This window comes from Cavia porcellus, unplaced genomic scaffold (assembly GCF_034190915.1).
Source record: "Cavia porcellus strain 051 isolate PalLab524CR breed Dunkin Hartley unplaced genomic scaffold, mCavPor4.1 scaffold_8, whole genome shotgun sequence".
In the NCBI taxonomy this organism is placed as follows: Eukaryota; Metazoa; Chordata; class Mammalia; order Rodentia; family Caviidae; genus Cavia; species Cavia porcellus.
The window spans coordinates 91,650,477-91,668,976 of record NW_026947491.1 but is presented as its reverse complement, the minus strand read 5'-3'; the positions used below and the strand labels follow the sequence as shown (position 1 = coordinate 91,668,976).

Sequence of the window (18,500 nt, the reverse complement as noted above, 5' to 3'; positions counted from 1 at the left end):
AAGTTAATACTTCTCTAAATGTTAGTACTATTCATACTAAACTATTCATAAACACTAAACTGTGTTAAGTGAAAATGTTTGCAGTTTGAGGTTCTTTTGGAAGTGTGTAGATAACCAAATTATAACATTTGCAACTTGGCCAGAAGGTCTTTAGCCTTCACATCTGAGAAATTATTTAAGTCTGAGAAATCAAATTAAAAGTTTTCTCGGAGAGAACTTCCGGGATGGTGGCGGAGCGGTAAGCAGCACAGAAAGCCTCTCCGAGAGTCCCGGGCAGAGGCTGGAATATTGCAACGCCAGGAAGATGAGGAGGGAAGTGGGTCCCCTGACCCAGGCAGGATCTGAAGCGGGAATCGGAGCCCACTGAGAGTGAAGAGAAAGCCTTCAGCAAAGACAGAAGAAGTACCCAGCAGCGCCTTCTCCCCGAGACAGGGCCCACTGTGCGAGAGGTGTGGTTCAAACCTGTGGACACACGGTGACTGCTGGTGACCCCAGAGGCCTCTGCAGAGACGCAGCGGTAGAGGGGAACAGTGGGGGTGAGGTACTGCACTAGCTGGCTGTGAGTGCTGGGGGCTCAGTCCTCCGGAGAGAGAGACCGATTGGCCGGGAGCCATCTAGCAAGGGTCAGCTGAGCTCAGAACTCAGGGCTGCTGTGGCTCCGTCCAGCAGCTCCCAGCCGAGTTCAAGCCTGCAGAGGTGCGCGATGGCCGCAGGCTGGGTGGGTCTGATCTCGGCCCCTACAGCCGGAATCCAGCCTGAACTTCAGGAGAAACAAAGGTGCGGGCTCGTGAGATGATCCGCTGCCCCACCGCGGAGCGGCTGCTGGCTTGCTGGCGAGTCCACCCGATTGGGGCTCTACACCCTGCCTACTGGTGACAGCCAAGGCAAACCTGGAAGTGGACTTTTTTCCTCTCGTGTTTTTGTGTTTCTTCGTTTTCTCCTTCATGTTTGATCCGGTTTTCATGAGTGTGAACGTGGTTTTATTTCTCCTCCGCCCTCCCTCCTGTCTTCTGCAGCAGCCTCCCAGTGTTGGGGTGATCCCAGTCTGTCCTCCAGCCTTAGGCCCAAGCTCTTCCTCTTCTGCTTCTCTACGGGTCCTCGGCCCTTTGAAATTTTCACCCCTGAGGGTAAAATTGACATTAAAGACTGACTTACTGCATATAATTCTCGTTTGTTCTAGATTTCTGTAACTGCAAATCTAGTCCATGTGGGTTGAAGGCGGTGTATCAGCGATTACCCCAGTTTGTCACTTTCTAGGCTGTGTTGCATGCTGTTGTTACAGCTAAGGCGGTTACCACCTTTGCCGAAGTAACATGATTGTTCTAACCAGTTGTTCTGCCTGCTACCCTAAGATTGCCGAAGGTCATAGAGAATACCGTGAGCCACGACCAACAGGCAGCAGATTCTCAAAGGGTGTATTATAAAATAACTGAAAAAGGTCATGAGTATGTTAGGGGTTGAATTTTGTGCCCACGCCGGCGTGGAAGTCCTAACTCGAGTACCCTGGATGTGGCCTTATTTGGAAGTAAAGTCTGTTGACCTAACCAGGTTAAGATGAGGTCACCAGGTGGCCCTGACCCAACAGGACTGCTGTCTTTAATAGGAAGAAAACACCGCATAAAGTCTTGATGAAGGGCCGGGGATATGGCTCAGTGGCACAGTCCTGCCTGGCAAGTGCCAGGTCATGAGTTGATTCCTGGTACCGAAGAAGACTCAGACACAGGAGATTGTCCCTGGGTGCAGGGAGGTTTCCACCCACGGTCACAGGGCACGGCCTAGCACTGGAGGTAAAGGTTCCGGCCCCCAGAGCTAGGGCTAATGCCCTTCTGCTCTAAGCTTCCTAGTTCTTGGTGATTTGTTCTGGCTGTCCTGGAAACTACCATGAAAATTTCCTTTTCGAGTCCATAAAAAGATCCTGTGTAGGCCGAGTGCTTCTCTTCCGGCTGTCGTTCCCTAAGTTTCTCAGGTTCTGTCCTTTTCTTGAGGCAGGACCTTGTTATGTAATTAAAGCCGGCCTTGAACTCTGTATCCCAGGCCACCTTTGAACTCACAGTGAGCCTCCTGCCTCAGCCTCCTGAGTGCTGCTACCTCAGGCATGTGCCACCCGTGCTCCAGAATTCTGTTCTCTTACCTTTTTTTCTGTTTGTTGTTTTTTGAGACAGTGTCTCACTAGGTAGTTCAGGCTGGCCTTGAAATTGTGAGTATCCTCCTGCCTCAGCTTCCTGACTGCTGGGATCACTGGCTTGTGCCACCACGCCCAGCAGCATTCTGTATTCTTAATGATGACACCTTCTCAGCTAGTGAGCCAGCCGCTGCATGCCAGGGCTCTTCCTGGCCTTGGCTGAAGTCTTAAGTAGTGTATCTGCGCTTCCTTTCCTCCACTGTCGTCATCTGGGACCTCAGCAGACGCTTCGGCACCGGGAGGACCTTGGGTCCTGCAGGAGACAGGTGAGGGAGAGCCACCCTGCAGGAGCCGTGGGATTCTGAGGTCAAAGCCTTGACCTGTGCGGTGCTGCTTTACTCGCTGAGACTTCTCCGGTTAGATTTCAGGGCTGCTATTAAAAAGAAAAACTCAACTATGTACTTCAGAAATAGTGAAGTTCGCCATGACTAGCAACTGTAAGGGCTTTATCTGAGCAAAAGTTTGAGACCTTTTTGTCTTGGTTACTTTTCTGACTGCTGAGATAACATACCGGGCACCTGAAGTCAAATGGGGGAGAGGTTTATTTTAGTTCGCAGTTTGTAGAGGTCTCAGCCCATAATCAGCTGGCTCCGGGGTGGGTGGCCCAGGGCACTGTGGAGAAAACAGTCCACGCAGGGTAAGCGGGCAGCGACGGGCCTGCCTTCCAGGGTGCCCACCTTTGGGTAGGTCCCAGGAGGGGCACCCTTGATCCCAGCGCCACAGTCTAATCCAGCGGCCTTGGAAGAGGCCTGCAGGACCTCATTTAAGGCTTTGGGGGAGAAACTAGATACAAGTCATAATAATTCCTGGATTTTATTTTTGATACCAGGAATTGAACTCAAGACCTCATGCTTGCCAGGCAAGCACTGTGCCCCTGAGCTGGATCCCCGGCCCAAAACATTTTTAAAGTTAAAATAATTCAAGAATGCATTATGGTATACTAATTCAAGAATTCAAACCTAGGTGTTTAACTTCTAAGAATCTGCAGATTTCAGGGAGGGTATTATGTAAGTTATTGAGGTGGAAAAGCTAATTTCACCCACTGACTTAAGGGGAGCTCTTGGGCTCCCTGTTCAGCTGCTCTTCAAATTCCATTTTCCGGGGACTTCAGTAGTCACAGTAGGCGCTGGTGAGCGTGGCCAGCACATCCGCAGACATAGTGGAGTCGGCCTTGGCCCCATGGTGCAGCCTATGCACTGTAGGTGGCTTCGGGGGGCTGCTTGATAGCACCCCACCTTCCTTCATAGGCTGTGGAAGTCATGGCTTGACCCACCGTGCTTCCCGACAGTGACTTCATGACGATGAATGTTTAATTTTATGGAATTGAACACAGAATTTATCTAAAATGTTATTTTGGGCGGTGCTGGTTCTGATTGCGTCTCCTCCCCTTGTGAAGTTGCCCTACTGGAAGCCGAGGCTGTGCTGGGTGTAGGAGTGCACCCCATGAGTCCCCAAGGAGGGGCTGTCACCTCTTGCAAGGATTGCCTCAGCCAGGGGCCTTGCTTGGAGCCACTGCTCCCCAAGGATCCTGGTGCTGAGCACCTGGGGCAGCAGGACTGCAGGTTCCAGGCCCAGCATGGCCATTCAGCCCCTGCGGTGAGACCCGTCTCAGTGCGTGGGTTTCCCGAAGAGCTGCATGTGAACCCCGGACGCGATTGGACGGGGGTGCCGCTCGGGGGCAGAGTGCTGGCTTTGTAAAAGGGAGGCCCCGCGTTTGAGCTCCAGCTCCAGCTTTGCCAAAGTGAAGAACGTTTGACTCTTCGGTAGAAGGTCTCGATGTGTGGGGGCCTAGAACTCAGTGATGCTGTCAGGGTCCCCAGTGCTGAGATGACGCGTGTGCACAGCCAGCACAAGATTTTCAACCACCTCAGCTTTCTTCGTAACGTGACAGAGCCACTTGCTTGTACCAAAAATGGACTGATTCATTTTCTGGTTCTTGGTGGAACTTTAACTCAGAATTTGTAACTGTACAGTTCTGGGTAAGCATCAAGGTCACTTACTGGACTTTGATGGTGTTGACTGTAACAATATCATCAAAATGGCAATGCAGGCTGTGGTGGCACATTCCTGTAACAGCAGCACTGTAAACGATGCCTTAACCTTGGCACTCTGGTGTAAGAACTGAAGTACAGCCACACCCACACCCACCCACACACCCACACAGAGTTAGGGACCGGCTCCAGGCCTGGCCTGTGCTAGGCGAGTGCTGCCCGCGCAGCAGGACGACCCATCCATCCTGGCTGTGCTTCCAGAAAGTCAAGCAGGGAGCTGGTCACACCACAGGGATCACCGCAAAGTGACCACAGACGTGCCTGCGGGCTGGCGTGGGGGAGCAGACACTAAAAGCAGCAGTGCACAGACAGGCGCCGCTCATCAGGAAAACCGTGGCATCTTTACGAAACCCGCAGAGCCTCAGCTGGGTTTCACAGGTTTGAGGAGCACAGGATGCCTGAACCAACGTGCTCCTGAGTGAAGTGAAGCTCGCTGTGCTGGTACACACCTGCAGTCTCGGCTCCAGAGATGCAGTGCTGCGCTGCGGTGCTGGCCTGGGGTGGCGAGGCCCGGGTTAGATCCGCACACCCCAAGAAAGGCAGCCCAACAAGTATCAGATGTTTGTGATATGTGCAATGAATCAGGAGCAAAATTGGGTGTTTGGGATCTTTTTTATTTTTATACACATGACAAGATTTTACACCAAGAATATTCAGTTAAATAGTACAAATTTACATTCATGAGGAATGTTAAAAAAAATTCAACTAAAAAACCCACTTCTTCCTGTGACCCACAATCCCGACATTGTACAGTGCAGGGGAGGAGGGGGGCATTCAGAACAAGTCTCCCCCACAGCAAGGGCTTCACTTCACATCCCCTCTCCACACGGGAGCAGACCTCGCGTGACATCTACAATTCGTCTTTTTCAGCTGTGGATTTCTGTGGGAAGGAAAAACCACAACTTGGTAAATGCAGCAGGATGAAAGCAACTTAAGCAGGCTGAGCCACGGCCAGTATCTCAGTTGTGGCTGAGAGTAACTGACAACCTGAAAACAAGGCCCATGAACTGATACAAATAATCAAATTGGGGAAAAAAGGGGCTGGGGATTTAGCTCAGCTGCATAAGCATCTGCCTTGCAAGCAGGCGGTCATGAGTTCAATCCCCAGTACCGATAAAAAGTTAAAAAATTAAAAAAAAAAAAAAAAAAAAAAACTGGGGAAAAAAACTGCAGAATGGCTAATGTCACGGTGTCAGAAGATGTCAGAAGCCAGCAGGGCGGCCTGGGAGTGCTGGAGGAGAGGAGAAATCCGTTGCCTGCCTGGGCTGCGCCTCCCGGGCATCTCCCTGATGAAGGGCATATGTGCCCAGTCTGCAGTAGCTGAATCTCGGGAGCAGCCAACACCCACCGACCCGGGAGCAGGTAAAGATGGGGTTTTACACCGCAGGGCACTGCTCAGCCTGAAAGCATGACCTCGACCTTGCTAGGTAAGTGGCTGCCTCTGGGGCCACACTCTCAGGTGAGGTCAGCTGGACCGGTGCGAGGGTCTCCCTGGGGTGAGAAACTGGGCGTGCAGGGGAGACGCTGTTCGCGGGGGCGGGGCACAGAAACAGCTCTGAGTGTGGCCTGGGGACTGTCCCCTAGCGAAGGTGACACTGGGTCTACACTGCAAAGGAACCCCAAACCGTGGTGGCTCCTGCGCACCCCGGCTACCTTGGCGGCCTCCTGTTCGTCGTCCTCAGCGCCTGCGTCCGCATCCTCCTCCTCTTCGTCCTGCTCTGCGTCCTGCTCCTGCTCCCCGTCCTCCGCAGCCTCCTCGGGCTCCTCCTCAGGCTCCTCCTCAACCTGGGGAGGACCCCGCCGCGGGGCGGTCAGGCCGGAGACCTGAGCCGGCGGCCTCTCGGCTAGGGGGTGACCAGGGGGCCTCCCATCGTCCCCCACGCCCGCTACCAAGTAGGTGACTTCAACCCGGGTGGGAGGCAGCTTCTCAGTGGGGGAGATGCTTGTCTCTCAGGGCTCCACCAATTAAAACAGAGCCCAGCGCAGCCAGCTCCCCAGAAGCAGCTGCATGCCCGGCTTTGCGGCCGCAGTGCCGGGGCCAGCACATATCGCTGGCCAGCCGGGGACACGGACCTTGGCGTCCAGGTCGATGTTGAGGCTGAGGCGGAGCATCCTCTCTATCCGGTCCCCGTAGGCTTTCGTGTCCGGGAGGAGGTACCCCGAGCGCAGGGTCGCCGTCTCGAACAGGACCACGGCCAGATCCAGCACCGTCTGGTCATCCTCGTCTTCCTAGGGTGGGAAGGTGGCTGATTAACCTTGGGGCGCCCGGGCGTCCGCAGGGACACAGGAGCTCGGGCACGGCCGCGGGGCACACCTTGACCCGCCGGAGCATGTCTCTGATCAGGGGGTGCCGGGGGTTAACCTCGAACGTCTTCTTCTGGCTGGCATAGTAGCTGTGGGGGGACAGGGGAGCATTAGGGTTCACTCTAACTCTTAGTAACGAGTAACTCTTTGGAGGGAAACAAAACAAAACAAAACAAAACATCACGGTGCCCTTGTCACGCTGCCGCTTTCCCAAGGCGGTGGGCACAGCTGGGTCACCAAGCCCTCGAGCCCCCGAGCCCGCGGCAGGCCTTACTTCGTGGAGATGTCCTTGCCCGTCTGGTAGGCCTGGGCCTTCATGATCCTCTCCATGTTGCCCGACCAGCCGTACTGGCTGGCCACGAGGGCGCACGGGGACTCCGTCAGGCGCTGCGACACCACGGCCTTCTCAATCTGCAGGCGGGAAGGCGGGTTAGACGCCCACCTGGGACTGCATCTCTGCCGCCCCCTGGGACTGTGCCATGCGGGCAGGACCAGGGAAGAGACACCGTCGCCGGCATCCTCAGTGTCACAGGGGAGAGAAACCCTAACCACCAGCTCCTCTACCCTCTGCGCTGGGGCCCAGGTCGCTGGCCTTCACGGGGACACACTGTGCGCTCACACCCGCCCCGGTGCAGCTGGCGGCTCCCACGGCCTCCATCCCTCCATCCCGGTACCTTGTCCTTGAGGGCCTTGTCCTTCATCCAGGTGAGCAGAGGCTCGAACTCCTTCTCGGTGGCCTCCCGACTCTCCTTGCTTTTCTCGCTTTCGTCAAACTTCACCCCTTCCTTGGCGACGTTCTGAAAGCGCTTCCCGTCGAACTCGGGCAGGGCCTGGATGCAGTACTCGTCCACGGGCTCCGTCAGGTAGATGACCTCGTAGCCCTTCTTCAGGAGCCGCTCCACAAACGGGGACGACTCGGCCTGCAGCACAGCCCAGGGGGCGCCGCCCCTCAGCACCGTGCGTGAGCCCCACTCCCCGGCCACCGCCCCGAGCTCCCTGCAGGCAGCGCCCGGCCACCTCCTTCCTGCTGGAGCCCGCCATGAAGTAGATCTTGTCCTGCTTTTCCTTCATCCTCTCCACATACTGGTCCAGACTAGTGATGTCGGTGGCGTGATGGGAAGACTGGAACCGAAGCAGCTTGGCGAGGCGAGTGCGGTTCGAGTGGTCCTCGATCACGCCCAGCTTGATGTTGGTGCCAAATTCTTTCCAGAAGGTGTCGTTGTACTTCTCATCTGCAATCTTCTTGATCATGTCCAGGGTTTTACGGACAAGCTTCTTCCTAATCACCTGAGTGGAATTGAAGAGAAACTTGTTAGAGGTGAAGCTCCGAGGTCCCCAGAGCCACGGGACACACAGAGCCAGGTGTCCCCAAAGCCGCTGATGGGGCGGGGCAGGTGGCCACGAGAGTGCTAACACTGGGAGCTCCTGGACGCTCCAGGACCTAAACAAGTGAGCAAGTACAGTGTTTCTAAATGCCAAACTTAATCGGCAGGCTGCTGCTGGAAAAGATTTACTGACGGCTCAAAGAAGCCTGGGATGAAAAGGGAGCTGTGTGTGGTCCGAGTGGGGCTCACACAGGACCGCACTGCACAGCTGAGGCCTCTTCGCACCTTTACTGTGTCTACGTGAAATGCCCCACACCAAGGAGGAGGACCCAGACCCACAGGCGTGGCATGGTCCCCGCCCCGGCCTCACCTTGAGCAGCTTGTGCTGCTGCAGCGTCTCTCGGGACACGTTCAGGGGCAGATCGTCCGAGTCCACCTGCAGCCGGCAAAGGGGAGGTCAGTGAGCACGAGGCAGAAGCAGTGGGAGAGGGACAGCCACAGCTGGCCCCCACCCGGCCCCTGCCTGGACACTCACCACGCCCTTGACGAAGTTCAGGTACTTGGGCATCATGTCGTGGAAGTCGTCCGTGATGAAGACCCGGCGCACATACAGCTGTGGACAGACAGAGAATACTCAGCCCCTGAGGTCTGTGGTGGCACGGGCACGGGCACGGGCAAGCGCCAGCACCCACCTTGATGTAGTCGCTCTTCTTGGAGCCATACTCATCGAAGAGCCCCCGAGGGGCGGCGGTGGGCACGAACAGGATGGACTTGAAGGTCACCTCCCCTTCGGCCGTGAAGTGGATGTAAGCCATGGGGTCATCGCTCTCCTGTGGAGAGAAGGCTCTCAGTCCCGCCAAGGACAGGAAAACGTCTCTTACTGGGAATAAGTGGCCCAGAGGGAGGGCGCGGCTAAGACTGCAGGTGCTGCCGGCCGGCCATCGGCCACTCCACCTGCTAAGCTCGGGAGGGACAACAGAAGGGTCGAGGTCCTTTATGTGTGAGGACAGGAGAGGACAGTCACGCCTAAGTGACAGAGCTGGGTGTGACATGAGCACACCACTGACTTCAAAGTGCTCTGGGGCAGGGTCACCCGAGCTGAGCGGCTACCCGTGTGAAACGCACTTCGAGGACAGTACGAGCAAAGAGAAAGAAGGCAAAACGTCACAATCCTTAGAATAGCATCTGCATGCTGAAATGCTGCCCCTGTGGGTATGCTGGCGTTAAAGCTGCCTCATCTGTCCCAGCTGTTACATGGCTTCAAAAAACTTAAAAAAAGTCACTCATGACTCAGGTGGAATTTCCACTAAAGCTGTCCGAGTTGCTATACGTTAGGCCTTTGGAAGAACAGGGAGCTAAACCCGAGGAGGCTGTGGGAGAGGGCTGGTGCTGAAGCCCTCGGGACGATGAGGACCCGCGGCCGGGGGAGGCTGGGCAGTGCTGCGCCTGCCTGGCAAGCTCGAGGTCCTGAGTTCAATTGCCGGTTCCAAAAGAGTGAAAAGCAAATATACTCATAGAGTACTTAAGTCTGATATAGTTATGCTAAGTTTTAAACACTCTGTTATTTGTACAAAATGCTGTTTGGGTAAAGATTAAAAAAGCAAACTTCACTGACTTCAGAATTGATCAGTAAAAAAAAACAAAAAACAAAAAATGGAAAAAAACCAGATTTATGGCCGGGGATTTAGCTCAGTGGCATATGCACCTGCCTGGCAAGTGCAAGGTCCTGAGTTCAATCCCTGGTACTGCAAAAAGAACAAAAACAAAAACAACAACAGATTTAGCAGTATTGCATGACCTCGCAACATGTTTTGTTATTGTAAGCAAGCTCTTTAAAACTGTTTCCTGTTGTAAGGGTTTTGTGATTCTGGAAACCAACCAGTCTCAAAAGCCATCTCCAGTGGGACAATAACCTCAGAGGCTCAGATGAAATTTACATGTGGTTTCGATCACAATGAACCAGTGGGGTATGTTCCAAGCTGTGACCGCTCTGTGAACACATGCAAAACAGACAGAGCCGGTCACCTGCACTGGGAAGGGGGGCCCTGTGTCACCCCGGGCAGCGCGCAGCACCTTCCACCAGCTCACAGGGCGACAGTCTGTACCGCAGGCGCTACGGGAAGTCAGGGAAGCCCCGCGCCATATTACCTTTGAGAACGACTTGTAGAAGGCTTTGTACTCGTCCTCTTCAACTTCCTTGGAGGGTCTCTGCCATATCGGCTTGATGTCATTCATGAGCTCCCAGTCCCACACGGTTTTCTCAACCTGAAGCAAGTGACAGTGCTCGTCAGCCTCCCTGAGCGCTCGGCAGGGACAATCCCCATGGTGACGGCGGCTGCCCTAGGCTTCAAAGGACGTGGGCAAACACCCAAGGACCCTGGCTCGGTTCCTGCCTCTGGACCAAACGTGTAAGAGTACAGTCCTTCAATACTTAGAGCCAAGGTTTTATAATGCAGCTAGTTAACTTTCACAGTAACTGAGAAAAGCGATTAACCGCATTTTTTTGGAGATGGGGTCTGCTCAGGTGCCAGACAGGCTGGAGCTCAGTCCTCCTCAGCACTGGGAGAAAACATATGAGGAATGGGGATTGAGCTCAGTGCAGAGAGCAAGGCCCGTCCTGGGGTCCGACCCACAAGCACTCACATGAACCAGGAAACCGAGGGCAGCAGGGTGTCACACATCCATCCGTATTCTGTACTTAGGCTCAGCACCGTGTACCTCCCAGCCATGTTCTACCTGCGCTGCTGCCCGCACACGCCAGAACCGTTTTTACAGACATAACCCCCAGCAGAAGGGGAGAGGTGCACACCCCGAGGGCCCAGGACACGCCTGCCCCGGGACCCGCAGGGGCACGCCGGCCCACCTTCTTGGTTTTGGGCTTCTTCTCTTCTTCCTCCTCCTCTACTGCTGCTTCGTCGTCGGACTCTTCTTTGTCTTCTTTTGCTGCTTCCTCCTCTTCTAGGGGCTCCTCAACCGTTTCCGTCTGAGCAGGAAGCACAGTTACAGGGGAGGTCACTTGTGTAGTAATTCTGCTGTCCACAGAACATGAAGGGTCACACCTCAGAAATACAGGTCTTTAGTAAAATAAGAAGCCCGAGAGAACCCTTAAACACACGTCCTTTTGGTGAGTGGTGGGCACTGATCCATGCCAAGGTAACCCGCACAGACTGAGCAGGCGCCGGCTTACCTTGCTGCTCCACACATAAATAGGGAAGTTTATGAACTGCGAATACTTTTTGACGAGATTTTTAATTGTATCCAATTCAAGGTAATCGGCTGCTTCCTCTTTCAAGACCAGGCTGCAAGGAAAGCAAGCCATTTAGCCATCCGGGCGTCAGAACGAGGATCTGACCGCACCCCTGCACACCCCACACTCCCGGCTCAGGCCGAGGACTCGGTAGCCTGGAGCCCGGAGCCGGGCCGGAGGGCAGCCCTGCTGCAGCAGCAGCCGCCAGCGTCCCGCTTTCTCAGTGCTGGGGGTTTTCATATCTCAAGGTAAGAAAACATCAAAACATGTAGTGAAGTGGAATTACATGTGCTCTCCCAGCTTTTGCTACTGCTCTAGAAATCAGACAACTGTAATAACGATTCCTAACAGAAACATGTTCCTTAAAAGCCAGCAAGTTAATCTGAATGGTTTGTCTGTGCTCCCCAACAACAGGAGCCACCGGTCACATGTGACTACGGAAATAGAAGGCAGAGTCAGTTTCCATAGCTGCACCGTCACATGGTCCCCATCCTGAAGTCCCACGTGGAAGGTGGCTGCCACACTTGGCGACATCCACGGAACATTCCTATCCCTGTACAAAGGTCAGCGGGCAGCGCTTAGATGGTCCCCGGGTCCCCCGAGCGCCTCAGGCTGTCTTGCCCGAGTCAGCAGCCCCTGCCGGCAAGTCCATGGCTATGACTTGGCCTGGCGAGGTGGCCGGGGCTTGGGGCTCTGGGCTCAGTGCATCCTGGGGACACGGGGTGGGCAGAGTTCAGCGTGGGTGCAACCTCACGCTGCAGGTTAGGCACCTCTGAGGTTTAACCAAGGGCAATCACAAAGCCAGAGTGAGCGCCAGACAAGGGCGTGGCAAACCAGCCAAGTGCCAACAGGACACTTTTATTGGGACGCATCAAATCAAACTGCAGAGTACAATCTATGACACAGCTTGCTAGCCGGGCCTTTTAAGAAAGTGTTGGCTCTTAACTTTCCATCAACACTTAGGAAACAGGGAAGGGCTGGGGATTTAGCTCAGCGGTGTAATTGCCTGCCTGGCAAGTGCAAGGTTGTGAGTTCAATCCCTGGTACCAAAAAAAAAAAAAAAAAAAATCAAGAGGAAAATATTAAAAAAAAAAAAAGAAAGAAAAAAAGAAAAAGCAATCGGGGAAAAAAAGCAGAAGGAAAAGATACGCACACCAGACTGGGTTTGAGAAGGCAACAGAAAGCAAACACCAAGAAAAGCCAAGGGGGCAAATCCAGTCAGGGCAAATGCAATCCGCACCCCCGCACCCCAGGTGTAACACAGTTCCCGGTGCCTCATCTCACCGCAGGCTGAGGCCAAGCACAGCACCTCTCCTGCCCAGGGGTTCGCAACTGCTCTGTGCAGCCGGCCCCCAGGTCCTGCCCTGGACTTGGATACCCTTTTCTGGACATTATTCTCTGAGCAACACAGTGTAACCACTACCCATAGAGCATGAGCTGCAGGTTATCTAGATGCGATTTAAATGAGATATGCATAGGTTCCTGCATACTCTATGGCACTTAGCGAAGGGACTCGGCGCTGTGGATGGTGGCACCCGCGGGGGCCTGAACTGGTGCCTGTGGGACAATAGATGTCTTCCCAGGAAGCTTCGCTGGTGAGGAGAGAATGTGTGCCCAGCAGGGGAGGACATAGGTAGCCTGTCACCTGTCCCTGTCCTGCAAACACTCGCACTGGGCATCTGCAGGCTGACTGGGGGTCCCGGGGGGACGAGCTGGTCCCCAAGTGCAAGCCGCAAGCTGATGGAGGGCCCAGTACTGCGGCCCTCTGCTGCCGCCTGTTCCCACAGCTCCCCAGGCCTCGCACCACAAGGGCAGGGAGGCGCCCCTGGCTTCCTCTCTGGCGTGTGTTAGTCCTCTTCCTGGGGGAAGGGTGGCCACGCGGCAGCAGCCATCTTACTGCCCCCACAGGGGTGCTGCCTTGGGACCCAGGGGGGGACAGCTAAGGACTGGCGGAAAGGGCAACACTGCCCAAGACCCTGCCCTGCCCGCCATGCCGGGCTCTGCAGCTAACTGTGTCTGGGTCTCAGCCCGGGGACACCTTGCCCGAGACGCCTTCCATCCCCTCTAGGAAGGGTTTCCCAAACGGAGGGCAGCCTGGGGCTCTTATCCAAGCCTCCCACTCAGGCCTGCAAATGCGAGCGCTGGCCACCGCACGGGAAAAGGAGCAAGGTGCCAAGTCCCAGGGAACGTAGTCACCTACTCAGCAACCCTGTGACCAGGAGGCTGGAAATGCTGCTTGTCGATGTAGAAAATCAATTAAAATGTGAATAAAGGGGGCTGGGGTAATTTAGCTCAGCGGCATAAGCACCTGCCTTGCAAGCAGGCGGTCGTGAGTTCAATCCCCACTACCGATAAAAAAGAAAAAGACAAAAAAAAAAAAAAATGTGAATAAAGAGGGGCATGGAGGCGCTCGCCTATAAGGCCAGCACTCGGGAGGTAAGGCAGGAGGACTGCTGCAAATTCAAAGCCAGCCTGGACTGCAAATGGAGTTCAGCGCCAGCCTGACCTGCAGAGAACCTGGGAGGCCGTGCATGCCAAGCCAGTGCTCTACTGGTGAGCCCAGCCCCTTCGGGAGGTTTCGTCTGGTTCTGTCTGAGAAGGGGGCTCTCACCGTGTTGCCTGGGCTGGGCCTGAACTCCAGCCACCCTGCCTCAGCTTCCCAAGCAGCCGGGACTGCCGGAGGACGCCACTGTGCCCAGCTCCCATGGGTACTTCTCGTCCCCGACAGGAAACCACAAGCCAGTGGCCTGTGAAAGATCTCCCTGGCCTCCAAGCTGCTCAAGTTAAGGCAGAAATCTCCTGGTCTATCTGCACCAAGAGCCGCAGGGCAGAAGACCTGACTCCCAGGCAAGTGCCACAGTTCACTGGCTTCAAAGGAACCCTGATTCCAACTCCATTAACTTGTAGGCATCGAACGAACCACTGCTTTACATTTCCCCAAATGCTCACTCTTTGTCTTTGTTTTCTGAAACAGGGTCTCTCTATGTAGCCCCACCTGGCCTCAATCTGCTGGTGATCCTCCTGCCTCAGCTGCCCGGGTCCGGCAATACAGGTGTCCGCCACCAAGCCCGGCTCACTTTCCCTGCTTTCTCCAGCCCCGGACCCACTGTGGGATCCTGTCAACACGCCACACTCTGGCCTTCAGCCAGCACTTGCCCCCGCCTGCTGGCTTGCCTGAGCCCCTTCTCCCCAGGGTGACCCCCCACTCTGTGCCTCTTTAGGGGGCAGCCAAGGTCCCAAAGCATCTCCTTGAATGGAGAGCATTTAGCTGCTCAGTCATAGGAAGGAAAGCAGGGCCCACGCTAGAGCTGGGGACACCCCACTGCCCATTTCGGGGGCCCCCCAGCCTCACTAGGGCCTAGTAGCACTCACGTGATTGTTGTTCCCCGGCCCAGGGTGTTTCCTCTTGGGTCAGCAATTACTGAAAATTCATTGGAGTCCGACTCCCAGATGTGCTGGGTGTCATTGTTGTGTTTTGATGTGACAATGACTTTATCTGCGACGAGGAAGGCAGAATAGAACCCCACGCCGAACTGGCCGATCAGCTCCGAGGTCGACTGGCCCTCTTCTTGGGCCTCGGTCATTTTGTTCAGAAACTCGCTTGTCCCGGATTTGGCTATGGTGCCGAGGTTTTTAACCAACTCTTCCCTGGTCATTCCTATCCCGGTGTCTGTGACGTGCAGCAGGTTTTTCTCTTTGTCACACTGAGGGGGAGATGAGAACATCGTCACACCTGCCTTTTAGTCCAGGCCTAGCAAACACCGAGATCCCTCAGGCTCACCACCGACATGAACTAGAGCCCGTTATCCCGGCCCATGGAGTATTTTATGGCCTTTTTGAAAATGCACATCTGAAAGTTCAACCCACCTTTCTTCACAAAGACTTTGTCAAAGTACAGTGTATTTGACAGAATATAAAAGCAGCAAACACTAAATGTCAAAAGAGGCCAAGACTGACTAAATAAAATCAGTTTGATCACTGTCCACAGGGAATCCTGGGGCCACAGACATCTCCAGCCCCAAGCAAGCTCTCTAGGAAGGGGAGACTAGACCTGTGCACTGTTTCTTTGACAGCAATAAAAGGACTGCCCAGGCCCGCGGCTCCTGGATCAGGAATCTGATAATCCTGGCTCTTCCCCAGCAGCCCAGCTCTGTCTCCAGCACGCCGCTAGGCCTGCAGCTCCCTCCTAATGGGTGGGCGAGGCCACGTGAGTAACCCAGGCCAGTGAGTCCCAGGCAGGAGTCAGGCGTGCTGCTCTCAGGCTGAGCCTTTAATTGGTGTGCGACCCTCTTAAGCTCGCGCCATGCCATGGCAACCAGCGACACTCCAGATGGCTGCTTCTCAGTCCTGGCGAGGGACAGAGAGTGATATAAGCCAGGGCTCACCTAACCTTCCTGTGAAGGGCCAGCCAGCAAGCGTTTTAGGCCTTGTAAGCCGTAAGGTCCCCAGCACAGTGGTTACTGCCACTGTGGACAAAAGCACTCACTGATAACACACCCAGATGCGGCTGGGCTCCAGCCAAACTCTGTAAACCGGGCCAAGCCAGCTTTGGCCCACAAGCCAGGTTGCTGCCTCCCAAGTTAACTGTGGAGGCATAACAGTCCCTGGACCCAGCCTGTGTGAAGTCTCTAAGGATTCTTCTTCTAAAAGAAACTTTGTCTTAAGCTTACCTTAATTTTGACTGTTAATTCCTCATTTCCAGACAGTGCACTCTCATCAGTTAGTGATATCAGCCTTATCTTATCTAAAGCATCGGAAGCATTTGAAATCAGCTCTCTCAGGAAGATCTAAATGGAAGCCAGATTTAATATCCTCAGATCAGCCTCAAGATAGTGTCAAGTCCACTCTGAAGTAACACTCCTTATGGTACAGGGATGGGAGGAGTTACACACAACCCCGTACAAAGAACACTGTAGCAAATGTGAGCACACCTCAACTGGTGACAGGAGTTAACACTTTTCTACAGCCAGTCATCTTTGGGTATACAACAGATGGAAACTTAGTTTGTGTGACTATGCTTAAGACCTTAAGATGTAATCACAGTATTTAGCATGGCCATGAAGCTTTTGGAAGGAAAGGAAAAGAAACCTACATCTTACTTTTTTGGTCTTTTTGAAACAGAGTTTCACTATGCAGTTCAGGCATAGTGGTAGCTGAGGCTGGTCTCAAACTCACAGCAATCCTCCTGCCTCGGCCTCCCAAGTGCTAGGATTACAGCTGTGCACCATCACACCTGGCCTGTCTTTCTCCCAGTATCTATCAGTAGTAACTGTTGTACATACTGGGCATTTAAAAGTTGCTAGCTTGTTACTTAAGTATCTATCACTGGAAAATATACTATGACAAAACATTGCCCTACCCATATGACTGCTTACCTCTTTATTTTTATACAGTGAATTGATGATAAGTTTCATCATCCTGTTAACTTCAGCTTGGAAGGCAAACTTTTCTGATTTCTCTCTAAGTTCTCTTATTTGTGATGCATTTAATCCATCCAACTGTATGGCTTCTTCCTCTCTAGGGAAATCAATTTAATAAGCAAATACTTAGTTCACTTCAAAGACACAGGCTCTGTGAGGAGGGCACAAGTGGCCCTTGAAGACTGACAGGTAAGAGAAATCCTTATAAAATTCAGAACTAGGCCAGTTGATAACAATACTATGACTACTACAACTGAGTTCTTAAAATTACCAGAAAAGTAAACTCAATCTGCCTTTATTAAAAAGCAGTCATAATTTATGTATGTTCAAGTAAAGACTTCAAAACTGTCACTAAGATCCAAACAGTTTTTTAGAGTGGAGGGTACCAGGAAGTGAAGTCTGGCCCTCACATTTGCAAGGCAGCCACTGCATCACTAAGCTAAACCCCCAGCCTCAAAAAGTCAAGCTTTTTTTACAACACTGTTCAAGTAAGTATTCAAAACATATACAAAACCAACTGAAAGTCTTCCGTTTGACTTTCATGGCACTAGTATTCTGCATTAAAGCAATCAAAACAATCTTAAAAATTTTCACAGCAGACTGAGTGGTTGTTGAATCCTGGGTCTTGGATGCGCTTCGCTGGGCGAGCGCTCTCCCCTCGGGCTTCATTCCCAACCTCATTCACTTTTTGTGATCAGTCATTCCTGGGAGAAGTCGGGACCCAGAGGAGATGCTGGCACAGAACGGCACACCAGTAACTAACGTTTCCTGTCGTAAATGCCGGTTGTCACAACCCGGACACGGGGGAAGAAACAGGAGGAGCTACTGTATCCCTGGGCCCCATCGCTACAGTTCCAAAGGAGAACGGACCTCTGCACTACTTCATCGTCGGTCCTCGAGCCTTCTCTGCTTTTCCCCAGGTCCTCTTCCACGGTCCCATCCACATCGACTTCATCGTCAGCTCGGGCCGACCCTGCAGAGTGAACCCCGGCACACTTCAATACTGTGCCCTCTACTTCGCAGAACCAATCTGATCAAACAGGGAAGCCACGGGCAGCGGTTGCAAAATTCAGTGGGCAAACATGAGAGCTGGGGGTGGCGGCGACGTCCCGGAGTCAGCACGTTTCTCGGAAGCTGAAACACCGGGGACGAGGCCGAAGCGCGTCCACGCGGGGCCCCTCCGGCCTCGGGCTAGTCTACACCCACACGTGTTGCGCACAGCCCGGACCTCCTTGCTGAGCAAGCCAAACTTGGGCCGCCGTTCTGGGCGGGGATGGGGTGTCAGAGTGCAGGCAGCGTTCGTGCAGCTTTGGGCGAGGGGAACTGAAATCGGGTCCCCAGGTCGGGGACGAGACATTTAGGCTCGAACAGGGGCCCCGGTGACCCAAACGCGCCACCACCGCCGCTCGGGTGTACCCGGGCCTGCGCTCCGAGGATGCACCTCTGAACCCCAGCACGCGCTCGGGGGGAGCCAGGGTCCCCGGCTCTCAGGGTCAAAGGTCGTGGCAGCCGACGCCGGTCCCGCGCGAGGCCCCAGCCGCGGCCGCGACCCGGGTTTAAATGAGCGCAGTGTTTCCCTGCCTTGCGAACGCGGGAGTGAGAGGAAGGCCAACCCGAGCCTCTTTCGAGGAAAGGAGACGTCCTCTGGTGCCCCGCAGGCTCCCGTGACCCTCCCCTGGGATCGACGCCCCCGGAACCTTCGAGAAGCGGCTGCGCCGGAGGAGGGGGCGGCCGCTCCCCGAGGATCACTCACCGAAGGTCAGCAGGACGCAGCACAGGCCCAGCACCCACAGGGCCCTCATGGCGCGCGGCCGGTAAGCCTCACGTCCCTTTAGATCGCAGGAGCCGCCTCCGCCCCCCCAATCCGGGTTCGGATCCTCACACCTCCAACCGCGCGGTCCGCCCCCTACACCCCAAGCAGGTCGGGCCGCTTTTCACCCCCACTTGTCGCGGGCGGGGGACGGGAAACAC

At 54.4% G+C, this 18,500-nt stretch overlaps 1 protein-coding gene across 2 annotated transcripts; it reads right to left on the bottom strand.

Annotated features, from left to right (window-relative positions):
* Positions 1-4,826: 4,826 nt before the first annotated feature.
* Positions 4,827-18,491, bottom strand: Hsp90b1 (heat shock protein 90 beta family member 1). 2 transcript variants are annotated; one of them, XM_004999336.4, is made up of 18 exons: positions 18,283-18,491; positions 17,400-17,502; positions 16,485-16,626; positions 15,780-15,896; positions 14,482-14,813; positions 11,050-11,161; positions 10,726-10,845; positions 10,011-10,127; positions 8,555-8,692; positions 8,398-8,475; positions 8,233-8,298; positions 7,555-7,824; positions 7,212-7,457; positions 6,812-6,948; positions 6,548-6,626; positions 6,307-6,462; positions 5,878-6,018; positions 4,827-5,113 (listed from the first exon to the last, which is right to left on the bottom strand). In XM_004999336.4, exons 1-18 carry the CDS (start codon positions 18,329-18,331, stop codon positions 5,084-5,086), a joined length of 2,433 nt encoding a protein of 810 aa, XP_004999393.2. In that variant the 5' UTR covers positions 18,332-18,491; the 3' UTR covers positions 4,827-5,083. The 2 variants fall into 2 exon arrangements, with proteins under 2 accessions (XP_004999393.2, XP_003461118.1); XM_003461070.5 differs by having other exon boundaries at positions 5,887-6,018.
* Positions 18,492-18,500: the final 9 nt, after the last annotated feature.

Bases quoted from the DNA above. Each gene is read 5' to 3' on its own strand.
- Hsp90b1 (XM_004999336.4), bottom strand. From the start codon at position 18,331: ATGAGGGCCCTGTGGGTGCTGGGCCTGTGCTGCGTCCTGCTGACCTTC. The intron at 10,128-10,725 runs GTGGGCCGGCGT...CACTTGCTTCAG, and splicing joins AGAAGCCCAAAACCAAGAAG to GTTGAGAAAACCGTGTGGGA. The intron at 7,825-8,232 runs GTGAGGCCGGGG...AATTCCACTCAG, and splicing joins AGCAGCACAAGCTGCTCAAG to GTGATTAGGAAGAAGCTTGT.